Here is a 16,158-nt window from a genome sequence, read left to right as displayed (position 1 = left end):
CAAACCATGCCCTCATTTCTATTCAGATTGTCATGTTTATTAATTTAGATTACTAATGATAAAGTATGGTCTTTAAATTTATTCCAATTGATGAATATTAAAATATGTAACCATTTTTTATCCCAGAAAAAAGTAACTCAAACAGATTAATCAAGGCCAACAAGTAATAATTTAACTCACACCTCGACTAAATTAAATGAGTACAAGAGTGAATGGTTAAGCTTCATGTTCATGAAATCCAGCCTTCATCACATGTCATGTTAATTATAATTTCTTGTCACAGAATCTAGGCTCTCTGAGTAGATACAAAGTTTACAAAATAGATATGTAATGAAAAGTCTCTTAACTTTTTTAACACCTCGATAGTATATATAAGATGATTTTCCCAAAACTGTCCTTAACTCATTGTTTTGATGAAATCCCATTACTACTGATCCTCCAAAATTAGGGAAAAATTTAGAAATAATACCTGAAATTAGGTTTACTATGAATTTCTATACATAAAGTTACAAATCGTAAACTTTAGTACACGAATTTAAAACCCGAACAATTATTAATACTTGATGTCAATAACCCCTTAAGTTCGTATGCCATTATCTACGTAATGAATTGGGTTTTTATCGTGTTCACTCTATGTCCTCATCAGCTATCTCGGCACACCTCCATTTTCTGGTTCTCTTCCTCATCTCTCTCTGGTTCGCTTCACGCCACAACAGTAGGTCATCAAATTCTAAGTCCACCCACAACCTCACAATCCCAAATGTCTCCAAGTAGATCCAAGAAGTGATCGAGAGAGAATAGTTAAAATGTTGGTGTGGCCGTGTCGGGGAAAGAGAGAGAAAAGTGTGACTTGGTGGTTAGGTGCTCCACCCTCCATCACTAAAAGGGTGGTGGTGCTGCACTGTGCAAGTCCCCCCAGTGTCCAGATTAAAACTCTGAAGAGATCAAATTACCCCTCGAATAATGACACCTGACACACATTCTAATGGCGTTATTAACGTCGTGTACATATATTGGGTTGGAGTTGTAATTATTGTACTAAATTTTATGTACAAAAATTCCCCCCCCCCCCCCCCCCCCAAAATTAATACTAAACTAAAATTTATCATTGCCATAACCTTGCTTACTCCATACGTCGAGACATGTTCATTACAGACTGTAACAGTTTTGCAGTCAGAAACACTGCTCAATCTTTCTGGAAGCTGCAAAACAAGGATCAGAAATTTTCTAGTGAGAGAAACTCCTCCTTCTCTCTAGCAAACCCAGCTTCTAGCTTTCCCCCTCCTCCCCCCCCCCCCCTTTCTTGCCAGATCTAGATCACTCCGATCTGGATCTTTGGCTTGAAAGTCGGGGGAGATATTTTTCCCTCTTCGCGAGGCTTATCCCTACCCTTCTCGTGGTAGCTCCCTGCTGCCCCGACGGTGGCAAGTATGCTTTCCCTTTTGTCTTTGCTTTCCTTTCCTTCCCAGATCCCCTTTTCCAACCATTCCTAATCTTTAATTTTCAGCATACCCATCTCTCTCTGTCTCAAATCTCTGATTCATCATGGTTAAGATGCACATCCTCCTCACCCATCGGACTCCACTTCACTGATTGCTCCTTGGTCCATCGGAGCTCTGTCGTCGGCGTTGTTTGGATTGTCTGTTTTAACGGGTTTTTCCCGTCCCTGCGCGTAAACCCGTTGAATACGGTTGTGCAACAAGGGTCTGCACGGTCTTTGGCCGTCTGTCCCTTTGATCCCTCTGCGGATCAGTCTCCTTCTCCTTATCTCTTTTTCTTTTTTTCTTCTGTTTTGGTTACTGACTTTGTTTCTGAGGATGTTTTGTATGGTTTAGAGATTTGGGTTAGGGAGATCTTTCGATGGGTTCTATGCTGCTGTACTTGCACGGGATTGTTTTGGTTGGACTCCAAGTCTTCGTCGGCAGATATGGTGACGTTTCTGTGTCACCTTTGGGCTTGGCTGGTGGCGGCGACGTCACTACGTCATCTCTCTCCTGTTAGATCTGCACTGTGGCTGAAGATTGTAGGGCTATTTGGTTTTGTTTGTTGGTTTTTATTTGGGCCCGTTTTGGGTCATTTGTTTGTAATGGTGTTCTTATTTGAATATAAGCATACTTGACCCAAAAAAAAAAAAAAAAATCTTTCTGGAAGCTTTATCTTTCGGAACACTTCACCAACCATATCAAAGGCAAGAATGAAAGCATTGCGGCTCGCATCCTTTCTCGAAGCCAACCAGTGAACGTTTTCTTTGATATAGGCGTCAATCGAAGGCCGTGGGTGAATACGAACATAAGTCAGCCATGTAAGAGTTGCATTTTTCCACGAATTAGAACTCAAGCTATATACCGCAGCTTGCTTAGCGCTTTTGTTGGTTGTTGGATCGAAACCAATTTCGACAAACCGAGGACCAGTAAGATGGACAATATATTGTTGTGGAACAACCTTGAATTCTCTCGTTGAAGCATTCATCAATGTGATTTGCTTGCCATCAAGTAGGCAATATATGCCACTGCGTGGGCCCAAAATGTCCACATTTGAATACTGGTCCTTATAGTGATAATCTGAAAAGTTTAGCAAGCGGGAAGAACTAATTAGGCCACTGGGGTTTCTTATAACACCACCTTTGGTTTCTTGTAAGTTGTAACTGAAGCAAGGTCAGACTAAGTGCCTCTTTGTGTTTCAATAGGCCACTGGGGCGAATGCGAAACGAGGAGAGCATGATCCTTGGTTTTGGGAGTGCAATTTCGGAAGTGGTGAGTGTGTTGGCTACAAAAATACGGGCTTCTGAGTTCTGATGGGTTTCCATGATTTGCACACACATCGGAGCCGCATCAAAGACTTCACAGGAAATCTGCAGAGAATTCGAATGTTTGACAACACATCCAAGGGCAAGTCTGATCCCGCCGACCAGGGGCGGAGGGAGGCAGGGGCCTACTGGGTCCCGTGCCCCAGTTTTGATTGCTGGCATAGATATATAGTATATTAAGTGGATAAATAACCCAGGTTGCCTAGCGCAGTTGTTAGCAAGCAAGACTCCCCACCATGGTGTCATCAGTTCGATCCCTACATGAGGCTCTTTATTGATTTTTTTTACTTACAGATTTTCATTAAAAATCTAATATCCATTAAAAATATATATGATATTGTTAAAGGAAAAACACATTATGTGCCTTCGTCAAAGTGATTGACGGAGAGAGAATCAAGTAATTAGCAATCACCATCAATCAGCATGGATCAAGGACCAATCAGTAGTTAATGTCATCATTGTAATTGATATTTCCGTTGTAATTCTCTCCCTATATAAAGGGGCTATGAAATGAAATGAGTAGACCAATTTCAATTGTCATTTTACTTTTACACGTTATCAGCACGCTCAGAGCAAATAGCCAAAGAAAAAAAATCAAAACCCTAGAAAGAAAAAAAAAACTTTTTCTTGATCTGTGCCGCCACAATCTCAAAAAAAAAAAAAAAAAAAAAAAAAAAAATTCTCATCTTCTCCGGTCTCACCTCACCGGCCAAGACCGGCCCCATCCCCGCACAGCCGCGCCTAGCCCACCCGCCTCCACCCATCGCTGCTGCCTCCCACCTGCAGATCAGAGCCTTGCAGCAGCAGCCCTCCGCAGCAGCACCGATCCTAACCCAGCATCGATCCCTGCAACCCAGCCCCAACACTACTGATCGCAGCGCTGCCCCCGCGTCCACCTGCTGCTGCGCCGAGCACCGACACACAACAGCCCATCCCCGTGGGCCATCGGCCTCCAGCCCAGCTCCTCCGCCCTGACCGGCCTCGTCCCTCTGCCAAGACTGTCGTCGAAGGACTCCCACTTGTAGCATCAGATTTCGGCAATCCGACCGGCATTCGCGTTTCGAACAGCCCAGTGCTGCCGGAAACTCCCTGTTCCGTCGGAGGAGCCCAGCTTGCCTGCATCACCGATCGGCCTCGTCCCTCGTCCCAGATCAGCCACCCATCTGCAAAGGGAAGAAGAGCGCAAAAAAAAAAAAAAAAAAAAAAAAAAAAAAAAAAGTGACCTGGGCCCAAGAAAAGACCTGGACCAGAATAAAAATAATAATAAAAGAGGAAAAAGAAATAGGCCTGCGGCCCAGAAAAAAAAAAAAAAAAAAAAAAAAAAAAAAGGCCCTGAGGCCCATAGAAAAAAAAAACAGAAAACAAAGAAAAGAAAAACAACAAAAACAAGGCCCACTGCTGAAAAGAGAGAGGAAGCGGCCCAGTTTTTCTCAAGCCCAAAAACATCGCTACGCACGCCTGCATCAACACGCGCGTGCGCTAGGATTGTTTTATTTTCTCGAAATCAAGTATGTTTTCTTTATTTTATTTTATGATTTTACCCAAGCATGTGAATTTTATTTATATTTTCTATTTTTAAGCATGCTTTATACTTCATGGTTCATGCTTTTATTATATTTTGTTATTAAGCATGTTTAATTAAGATAATTTTGATCATTTTAAGCATGCCTTGTTATTTATGTTTTATATGATTATCTTTAAGCATGATTTATAATTATGTTTAAGCATGCTTTATAGTTTACTGCTTATATTTTTATTATGAATTTTTAAGCATGTTTCATGATTTTATTTTTATGCATGATATATTATTGCTATTAGTATGTGTAACACATATTTTGGTGTTTATTTGTGAATTTTTTGAGCATGCCATGTAATTTATTTTTATATGCTATGTTTTATTTATTATTAAATGTGCTATTGTTATTTTTAAAATGCTATACAAAAAAATTGCGGTTTGCCATGATAATGAAAATTCATGCGCATTATACACACACACTTACCGTGATAAAGTATTTTCACATAGCATCGAAAAAAAAATGTGACCATTATGAATCTTGGTCTTGAAATCTAATTCATATGTTTGGAAAATAATTCACGTGGATGTCTTTATGACTGCGTAATTTATATCTTCCCTCTTGTTTATGTAGATGGCTAATCCAACTCGACCTGAATTTGACATCTTGGACTCAGAAGGACTTGAGTACCATCGTTGGGTTTCCGATGTAGAAACTGCCTTTGTGGCAAAAGACTACACTGCCACCATTACCGACCCCAAAGATGATGAACTATCTAATAAGGTGAAAGCAAATGCCTTAATGTTTCTGAGGCGACATATTGATCCTAGCCTACGCTGGGAGTACCTTCAGTTGAAGACACCCAAAGAACTGTGGGATGCCCTTAAGGGACGTTTTGGGAACATTCATGACACTTTGCTCCCAGAACTGGCCGTTCAGTGGAATGGAATCCGCTTGCTTGACTACAAAAGGGTCAATGACTTCAACAAGGACATGTTGCGCTTCAAGGCACGTCTCAATTTCTGTGGAAGGGAAATCACAGAAGATAATATGATCTATAAGACTCTTACCACCTTTCCTACTTCAGCGTTTATACTAGCGAACCAGTATAAGTTGGAGTATGACAACAAAAGAATCACAACCTTCAATAAGTTGATAAGCCTACTGCAAGTGGCTGAGAGACATAATGAGGTTCTCTTGAACAACAATGCTAGGCCTGAGGCTAATTATGAAAAAATGAAAGGTGGAAAGAACTCCATGCAAAGGGGTTTGGACGTGCTGATCCCTACCCACGTGGCAACAATGCACCATGTGGAAAGGGACGTGGAGGTGGTGGAAACAAGGTGCAAAAAGGCACCTAAGAACCCTTCAGTCAAATAGGATAGAGTTGGCAATGAACCATGCTATAGGTGTGGAGTCATTGGGCATTGGTACAAGAATTGCCAAGCAAGCAACATAGTTGCAGCCACTTACAAGAGATATAGGGAGTCTAAAGAACAAGAAACTCACTATATGGAAGAAGGAGGCCATGACCCAGATGTCAACCTCACAATTGCAGACCTCAATGGCAACAAGGAACTTGCTCAGTCAATGGATGCACTAGTTTTTGACTGACCTGCTTTATCTATTTTCCAAAGACAGTTGTGAAGGCATAATGCCTCATTTTTAATTATACTATTATTTGGTCTTAAAGAATGGTTTGATGAATTAGATTTCTGAACAAAGACCTTGATTTGATTATCGTTGGCTTATTAATAAATTTTGAATTTTATTCTGAAGCACTGAATTTATTCAAATTTATTTACTACACATATTTACATGGTTCGAAATAGCACTATAAAGATGTAAAGCAATACATCTAGAGAAAAATTATTTGAATGAAAAGATTATCATTCTACTAAAATAGAAATACTCTAAAGAATATGAGATATATTTAAAGTCACAGACACTCTATATGCACCAAGAGCTAATCGAACCTTGTTAAAGTTTTAAAGATATTCGTGCCAACGGTTTTCATGTAAAAACACACTGTAAGAATAGAACTGAATACTTTTATATTACCTCTAATGAATGTAGAAGGAAACGCATTTTAGAGAAACTTATGAGTCAATCTAGTGGACTGTACCTCACTACGATTCGGATCATTGAATCCTATACTATCACCAACAATGAAATGTGGGACATTGACTCATACAGGCTTTGGCACGACCGCCTAGGGCACCCCAGTCGCGACATGATGATCTGTATTTTAAAGAACTCATATGGACATCCTTTCTTTCGAGTGAAAAATAAAATGGGACAATAATCCGTCACACTGCAAGGTGTCGGTCCTAGTACGTACTGCTCAAATGCAGTCATTGCCTTCTGAAGTACCAGAAGCACTACCTCCCTCCCATTATGCCTCATTGACTATTTCAAAGGCAAATCACTCGTTTTGTAAAGCCTGCTCTTTAGCAAAAACAGGATCGAGACCTTCCTATGCTAAAGATACAAAACAAAACATTCCATTCTTACAAAGGATACAAAGAGATATCTGTGGACCTATCCATCCAGAACGCGGACCATTCAAGTACTTTATGGTTCTGGTGGATGCTTCGACACACTGGTCACATGTCGCTTTATTGTCCACAAGAAATGCTGCAAAACTCCTAGCACAGATTATACGTTTAAGGGCTCACCACCCTGATCACCGTATCAAGTCTATAAGGCTTGATAACGCTAGAGTTTACATCAAAAGCATTTGATGATTATTGCATGTCTATTGGGATCGATGTAGAGCATCCTGTACCCCATGTGCATACACAAAATGGTCTCGCAGAAGCCACCATCAAAAGGCTACAAATGGTGGTTAGGGCATTGGTTATGCGCACCAACCTGCCTATATCTGCATGGGGTTATGCAATATTGCACACAGCTTTACTTATTCGTTTCAGACCCACAGCTAGCCAACCATTTTCTGCGTACCAGTTGGTAACTGGATATGAGCCTGACATTTCACACTTACGCATATTTGGTTGAGCAGTATATGTGCCTATTGCGCCCCCACAGCGCACCAAAATGGGTCCTCAGAGACGATTAAGTATTTATGTTGGATACGAATCCCCAACAACTATCCGCTATTTGGAACCCTTGACAGGCGATCTCTTTACCGCTAGATTTGCGGACTGTCACTTTGATGAAACAGTCTTCCAGTCGTTAGGGGGAGATAGGAAAAATGATTTTCCAAGGGAACGACAGGAATTGTCGTGGTTTGTCCCCACTCTGTCTCATTTTGATCCCCGCACTTCACAATGTGAAAGTGAAGTGAAAAGAATAATCGATCTTCATAACGTAGCAGATTCGATGCCTGATGCATTCACTGATATCGCAAAAGTGACGAGATCACATATACCAGCTGCAAATGTGCCTGCAAGGTTAGAAGTCCCCAACAAGGGGCACAGTGCTGTAGATAGAGGCACTGCAACCACACTTAGTGGAGGTGTGGTTGAGGCCGTGGCTCCCCAAAGGAAGAGGGGGAGGCCACTTGGTTCAATTGACACTCACCCAAGGAAGAAGAGGGCGAGTAAGGCACAAACCAATCATCAATGTATAGAATCCCTCTTATGAGATTGTCTCTGATTATAGTTATGTCCATGAATCAATATTGGAGGACACTCCGATGTTTAAAATGATTCCAGAGAACAAAGAAATCTCAAAGGATTATGAGAATGCGTATGAGTTGATAGAAAGATCTTCCATACACATTGATGATATATACTGTTGCTCAAGAAATCATAGAGCACGATGATATCTGTCACGCCCCGAATTTTGAATAATAAATTCAAATCCGAAACATGAATAATTACAATTACAAAATCCAAATCTCGAAACTTCGAGTTCATTATTACAATTCACTCTCACAAGCAATATTGTAAAGCTCAAATGAGCATAACACACCTCACAACGTACAATTGCTGTAAAACTCTAACAATTGCTCTAACCGCACGATCACCGTCCTGGTTCTCCTGTCCTGTAGGATTACCCGCTACACAATTTGAATAGTGTACCGGGAGTTGCAACAACACAAAACCCGGTAAGCTTTTTACAGCCAGTATGAGTAAACAAGAAGAACTGTTGATTTAATAAAATACATTTCCTTTAACTCAAGTATAGAAATGTAGAAACATCACAATTACAATGATCACCACAAAACCACTTCACTTTCTCACTCTCATATATATATAAATATATATATATATAAATATTATACACTTATGAGTCACTCCCCGTTACCCTCATAAGGTCACTCAACATTTGGCAGACAGACTAGAGCTCTAACTGATCGTTTCCACCTACCCGGCGCGAGGGCGTGGTTCACGATTTAATGCTATTAGTTTCCACCTACCCGGTACAAGGGCGTGGTTCACTAATAGATGCCATGGTCACCCCCGTGACCTATTGATCTCCACAGATCAATATATCTCAACAAATCAACAATTTATTGTTTCTCAACAATAAATTTAATACCTCTCACAATATTGTTGCTTTTCAACAATAAACTCAACACAACCATAACAGTACATAATATCTCACAATTTCAACAATACATATTATTTCACATAAATAATATATATATAGATAGACATTCACACATGAATGCCCATTAATACCAACTATAGCTCACACAATGACGACAAAAAATAAATTAATTAAAAGTACTCGGTTCGTAATATGAACCACGTGAGGTTTACTCACCTCGATAATCCCGCTGCGTCTTCAATTCCGCTCAAAATACGATCCACAATCGTCCACTAACTCAAACCGTCAATCACCTAGTCAGATACGATCTTAACTTAGCAATCATTCATAAACCACACATATACGGAAATCCAACGGTCGGATTCTAATTTAATGATGATCCAACGGCCAGATCGAATTTATATGATAATCCAACGGTCGGATCCTCACGGATCGCCCTTAGGATCATCCTCCAAAATTATCACGAAGATCCAACGGTCAGATCTTCTTGAATCACTCTAACAAACATCTCCTCAAAATTATACGAAAATCCGACGGTTAGATTCTCACGAATCGCCTTCCGAATCACTATTTCACAATTATACGAAGATCCAACGGTCGGATCTTCGCCCATGACCACACAAAGCCACTGGGACAGTCATAAGATCAACATAACAAAACTACAAGTCCATCGGACGGTCTGATCTTCACAGATCACAAATCGAACGATCGAAATCGATCGAAACTTAAAAATTCATAACTTAATCATACGACATCCAAAAATTATGAATTATATATGCAAACGATCGTATCGACACGTAGAACACAAAAATGGACAGAAACTGTCCTTGGGGTGGCCGGAGGTCGCCGGAAACCACCATCACAGTGGCGGCACCGCCACCCATCCAAAGTCAAAATTAGACAAAACTCCCAACACAAAAGTTCTTCATCTTAACTCGAATTGAAACTTTCATAACTACACCAAAGTCAGATTATAAGCCAAAAAGTAGAATTTTACCTTATAAGGTTTGAAACCCGAAGAACCCTAGTTTTGAATTCGTTCCAATTCGATCTCCACAGATGAAATCGATGCAATCCACCTTAGGGGAAATGATCTACATCCTCAGAAGTGCAGAATCCTCTCAAGAATCACGGCAAAAGGTGGCCGGAGGAGGGAGAACGACGGTGGGGAAAGGAGGTGATTTCCAGCTCGACTGCACCGTGTTCTTCGACTTGTAGCGGCTACCACGTTGGTTATTTCCCCTCGATGTCTTCTACAAAGTTGTAATATAGCTCAGGCCCAGCAAAATCCCTTTTGGAATCAACTCGATTCGAGGTTGGATGAGAGAGATATCGGCCGGTGAAGGAAGAGCAGCATCGGGCGAATTCCAGCTCGAGCTGTGCAGCTTCTCGGCCTCCTAGCACCTTCCATGGTTCTTTTCTCACTTTGATGTCTTCTAGGAAGTTTTAACTGACTTCAAGGCGAATGAAAATACTTTTGGAATCAAGTCGATCGGAGGTCTGTGGAGGGAGATATGGCCGGTGGAAGAGAGAGGAACAAATCTGGGCTCGGGAGAGAATTGGGGAGAAAATATAGGTTTCTGAAATTTCTGTCCTCCAATGCAATTTCCGGAACTTTTTTTTGTATTTATAGAATTTTCCCGATTTTCAATCGCTTATAACTTTCTCATACGAACTCCGATTTTCGCATTCCATATGTCCACGAACTCGTATCGACGCGCTCTACAACTTTCATGAATGAAGTTTTCCCAAATTCCCAATGTATAAAAAGTCACTTTTTGAGACCTCCTAAATAACGTTCGTTTTCGAAAATTAATCGTTCGAACTAATTCCATAACTTCTCCAAGCCTCGTACTCGCTCCCACTATCGTGAAATCATTTATAAAAATCCACGGAAATTAATTTGGATTTTTCGGGGTATTACAATATCGAACCACGCTCTGTTGCAAAATGTCAACAAAGAGCATATTGGCCTAAATGGAAAGAAACAATCCAGGCAGAATTAGATTCTCTGACAAAGAGACAGGTATTTGGTCCGATAGTGCTAACCCCACCAAGTGTAAAGCCTGTAGGACATAAATGGGTCTTTGTCAGAAAGCGTAATGAGAAGAATGAAGTCCTGAGGTATAAGGCTCGCCTTGTGGCGCAAGGTTTCTCACAACGCCCTGGAATTGATTACAAGGAGACATACTATCTCGTAATGGACGTTATAACGTTCTGCTACTTAGTTAGCTTAGTAATTTCTGAAGGACTGGAAATGTAGCCCATGGATGTGGTTACTACATATCTCTATGGGGATCTAGATTCAGAGATATATATAAAAGTGCCTGATGGCCTTACATTACCCAAGTCAAGTGACTCTAAACCACGGAGTACGTTTGCAATTAAGTTGAAACGCTCACTTTACGGAATGAAGCAATCCGAGCGGATGTGGTATACCCGTCTAAGTGACTACTTGATTGGGAAGGGATATAAGAACGATAAAGTATGCCCCTGCGTATTCATAAAGAAAACAAGTTCCGGATTTGCAATTGTAGCTGTATATGTCAATGATATGAACATAATAGGTACTCTTGATGAAATAAGAGAAACCGCGAGCTACTTGAAATCCGAATTTGAGATGAATGATCTTGGGAAAACTCGATTATATCTAGGCCTTGAAATAGAACACCGAGTTTGTGGAATACTAATCCACCAGTCTGCGTATGTCCAAAAGTCAGGCGATATAACATGGACAAAGCGCATCCTGCTAGCACTCCCATGATCGGTCGAAGCTTGGATGCAAAGAAAGATCCATTTTGTCCAAAGGAAGATGATGAAGAGGTGTTGGGAGCTGAAATTCCCTATCTAAATGCAATAGGCGCATTATTGTACTTAGGCCAATGTACTCGACCAGACATTGCATTCTCAATGAACTTGTTAGCTAGATTTAGCTCAGCGCCAACACAGCGTCACTGGAATGGTATCAAGAACATTTTCGATACCTAAAAGGAACCATTGACTTAGGACTGTTCTTTCCCTACATAGAGACAAGAGGGACCGCAGATGGAACTGCAATCCCTAAAGGAAATGTTGACGACGAAAGCGCCACTCACTACACCGAAACTCCAAATGACGTTTTGGTTGGTTTTGCTAATACTGGGTATCTATCTGACCCACATAAAGGTCGTTCCCAAACTGGTTATGTAGTTACTAGTGGGAACACGACGATATCTTGGATATCAACCAAGCAAACCCTTGTGGCTACCTCCTCGAACCACTCAGAGATCATTACTCTACATGAGGCGATTCGTGAGTGTGTATGGTTAAGAGCTATCATCACACATACTTGAGGGACTAGTGGTTTAAGTTCTACCACTGAAGAGCCTACTTGCATTAATAAAGATAATGCAGCTTGCATCGAACAGATGAAGCTAGGGCATATCAAAGGTGATAATACAAAACACATATCACCAAAGTTTTTCTACAATCAGCAACAGCAGGCCCTCCTCAAGATTCAAGTGAATCAAGTAAGGTCTAAGGAGAATGTGGTAGATTTGTTCACCAAATCATTGCCTAAGGCCATATTTGAGAAACATGTGAAAAACATAGAAATGTGAAGACTTTCCAAGCTCCCTTGATTAATGTAAGGATCAAGGGAAGGTATAGACGTTAGGGGGAGTCTAACACACACATGTCATCCTCAAATGTAAAAGGTGCGTTGTGCTCTTTTCCTTCGACCAAGGTGTATTTTTTGTCCCACAGGGTTTTTATTGTTACTTGGCAAGGTTTTTAGTGAGGCAACAACTCATGCACCATTTCATCTTTGACTTGGCACAAGGGGGAGTGTTAAAGGAAAAACACATTATGTGCCTTCGTCAAAGTGATTGACGGAGAGAGAATCAAGTAATTAGCAATCACCATCAATCAGCATGGATCAAGGACCAATCAGTAGTTAATGTCATCATTGTAATTGATATTTCCGTTGTAATTCTCTCCCTATATAAAGGGGCTATGAAATGAAATGAGTAGACCAATTTCAATTGTCATTTTACTTTTACAGATATTATATTATAGTATCTCTAATTTCTTAACTTTTTTCACATTATACTTAATGATTTCTATTTCCTTTGTACTTACAGTTTTCAAGTCCAATACAAATCATTAAAAAAAAAATTATATTAACACCAATAACAATTCTCAGCCAATTATTTTATCAATTATAAACAATTTTTTTTACAGATATGTCAAAATACATCCTGTTATAGAGAAATCTTCGCGTATAAATAGCTTATTGGAGTAATTTTTAAAGCTTTTTTATATAGACATAGAAATTTGATATTACGTTTTCGTTGGGACTCTATGAACTATTTTTTCTTTTCGTGCCCCAGTAAACTTAAATTTCTGGCTCCGCCACTGCCGCCGACAATTGGACCCGAGGTTTTCTAGTTTTCTTGTTCACCATGATTCTTCTTTGTGCTAATACACATTACTTTTGATGGTTTCTGTATTTTCTTTGTCTCTTTGATCGTCTGATTTCTTTAGCTGGTTATATCAGATTAGGATTTCCCTAAAAAGAAAGCAAGCTTTATTTGTGCAGTAGGGTTTGTTAACTAATCCATCTCCTGCTGGGCCTCGGTCTTTTAGACCTTGTATACTACTAAACAAATAACGACCTTTTTTTTTTGGGTCTGCAAAAAAAGCCCATACTTTCTACCAGAAGTCCAGAACTCTTTAGATTTTTTTTTTTTTTTGAACAATCGAGCTCTTTAGAGTTTGTAACCAGTTAAAGTACAGGTATGACTTTGTTCGTGTTTGGAGGTCTGGTATCAAACTGATCGAAGCAGAAGAGTTCAGGAATTGATGATGAATTTGACTCATTCATATATATGATCACAAAAAAAGTACAAATTCATATACTTTCTTTACAAGTAAACAGAGGTACCAAACTATATGACGAAGTACTAGTTAGGGTACTAATGTCAATACCAAAATGTTGATTTGAATCAAGTTCAAGTATAGTTTATTCCTATTTATGACTGGCCTAAGTTGGCTAAGATATTTTGTGACTTTATAGAGGTTATCACTATATATTCTATATAGAATAAACGTATCGCACTGTTGCGGTTGAGAGCAGCTACTCTCGTGGTGGCTTGCAGGGGCGGATTCACATATAGGCGAGCTTAGGCACTTGCCTAGGCTGGGTTTTTTTTGTTTACCTTGGATTATATAGGTTGGTTGTAGGCAAGCCATGGAAAAATGGCAGAAAAGGGCAAAAACCAGAAGAATTTGGGGAAGAAGACGGTCTACAGCGCGGCATTCTTTTTTTTCTTTGATAGCAACTCAAAACGACGTCGTTTTGAGATTTTCATTTAATATTAATGATAAGCCAAAACGACGTCGTTTTAAAACTAAATAAGGGAAAAAAAAAAAACCTAACGCACAGTTCAAATAGGACTTGGAACTGACGTCGATTTGTCTGCTACTTACATCGTTCTCCCAAGTCCCAAATTCCCAATTTTGGAGGGCTTCCATATCTCTCTTTAGCCGTATTCTTTAGATTCGTTTGACAATTATATTGAAGAATTGAATATTGAAATTGATCCATTGACAATCAAGTAAGTTTTCTGCTTCTTCTTGTTTTTTTTTTTGGATCGTGACGTTTGATGAGGATGCTTTGAAACTTTTCAATGTCTCAAAGTCCAGGGCTTATTACGTCCTTCACATTGACAACTTGACCCATTATGCTTTGAATCCTTTGATGATGATGCTTTGATTCCTAATTTCTTATAATTACATTTACATAGCTATTAGCTACTGACTGTCTGACCATATTTATGCTATTGGATTTCATCAAATTATGCTACTGAACTTTAACACAATCCATTTATGCTACTGAACTAGTGAACTTCATCAAATTAGAATTAGTTTATCCATTTGTATGCATTTTATTATTTTATGGCAATATCTTTTATGCGTAAAATTCAATGATAACAGTTATGAAGAGATATTTTAAAAAAGTATCGAGACCAGAGGAGACTTCATCTTCTACGAAGAACAATGTTGATAGCGAACAGTGGCGGATCCAGGATTTTTTCTTAGGTAAGGCAAGATTCAAATTAAGTTAGTAAGATATAAAAAAAAAAAAAAAAAAAAAAAAACACGAAAAATAATGTTTATCAATACTAATTCAAGTCACTTGAAAATGCTAACTCCATAAAAAAACAAAAAAAAAAACTACATTACAAGTTTTCAATCAACGAGACGGTAATTGTCCACGGCGCGATCTCATATTTTGAAAACGCTGCATTATAGCATCATTACCAATGCTATTGAATATATCTTTCTCAATATAAACAAGCAAACTATCATTCATCCATTGATCTCCCATTCTATTACGAAGTGGATTCTTCACAATGTTCATAGCTGAGAATACTCTTTCCACTGAAGCTGTTGCAACCGGTAGAACTAAAGCCAAAGTTAGAAGCTTGTAGACTGCTGCATGTGTTTTGTGCTTTCCTGTCTCCACCAATTTTTTAGCAAGACTACCAATTCCTTTCAATTGAGAAAATTCACTGTTGGATCGCATTTCATTAAGATAAATATCAAGCTTGTCTTCAAGTGATAAGACATCTCTTTCAGAAAAATCTCTTGGATCGCATTTCGTGACTCCTAATTCTATCCAAGAGATTTTTCTGAAAGAGATGTCTTATCACTTGAAGACAAGCTTGATATTTATCTTAATGAAATGCGATCCAACAGTGAATTTTCTCAATTGAAAGGAATTGGTAGTCTTGCTAAAAAATTGGTGGAGACAGGAAAGCACAAAACACATGCAGCAGTCTACAAGCTTCTAACTTTGGCTTTAGTTCTACCGGTTGCAACAGCTTCAGTGGAAAAAGTATTCTCAGCTATGAACATTGTGAAGAATCCACTTCGTAATAGAATGGGAGATCAATGGGTGAATGATAGTTTGCTTGTTTACATTGAGAAAGATATATTCAATAGCATTGGTAATGATGCTATAATGCAGCGTTTTCAAAATATGAGATCGCGCCGTGGACAATTACCGTCTCGTTGATTGAAAACTTGTAATGTAGTTTTTTTTTTTGTTTTTTTATGGAGTTAGCATTTTCAAGTGACTTGAATTAGTATTGATAAACATTATTTTTCGTTTTTTTTTTTTTTTTTTTTTTTTATATCTTACTAACTTAATTTGAATCTTGCCTTACCTAAGAAAAAATCCTGGATCCGCCACTGGTGGCTTGCATATGGAACTTTCCTCCATGAGCTGGAAGATTTGGGAGGCCCGCGGGGTGAGGAGAGGATCAAGCTTACAAA

General features: G+C 39.3%; 1 protein-coding gene and 1 long non-coding RNA gene across 2 annotated transcripts; both read left to right on the top strand.

The window, feature by feature from the left end:
- Positions 1-1,223: 1,223 nt before the first annotated feature.
- Positions 1,224-2,168, top strand: LOC133726047 (uncharacterized). Its single transcript, XR_009854634.1, has 2 exons — positions 1,224-1,690; positions 1,836-2,168. It is a non-coding gene; the product is annotated as an uncharacterized LOC133726047 (long non-coding RNA).
- Positions 2,169-4,160: 1,992 nt separating this feature from the next.
- LOC133732705 (uncharacterized) lies at positions 4,161-15,898 on the top strand. Its single transcript, XM_062160289.1, has 3 exons — positions 4,161-4,314; positions 4,954-5,663; positions 15,505-15,898. The coding sequence occupies exons 2-3, from the start codon at positions 4,954-4,956 to the stop codon at positions 15,896-15,898; spliced, it is 1,104 nt and encodes a 367-aa protein (XP_062016273.1). The 5' UTR covers positions 4,161-4,314.
- Positions 15,899-16,158: the final 260 nt, after the last annotated feature.

Source organism: Rosa rugosa, chromosome 1 (genome assembly GCF_958449725.1).
Source record: "Rosa rugosa chromosome 1, drRosRugo1.1, whole genome shotgun sequence".
Classification (NCBI taxonomy): Eukaryota; Viridiplantae; Streptophyta; class Magnoliopsida; order Rosales; family Rosaceae; genus Rosa; species Rosa rugosa.
The sequence above is the reverse complement of the archived record's forward strand: the minus strand, read 5'-3'. Positions and strand labels throughout refer to the sequence as shown.

Bases quoted from the DNA above. Each gene is read 5' to 3' on its own strand.
- LOC133732705 (XM_062160289.1), top strand. From the start codon at position 4,954: ATGGCTAATCCAACTCGACCTGAATTTGACATCTTGGACTCAGAAGGA. The intron at 5,664-15,504 runs GTGCAAAAAGGC...ATTCTATCCAAG, and splicing joins GTGGAGGTGGTGGAAACAAG to AGATTTTTCTGAAAGAGATG.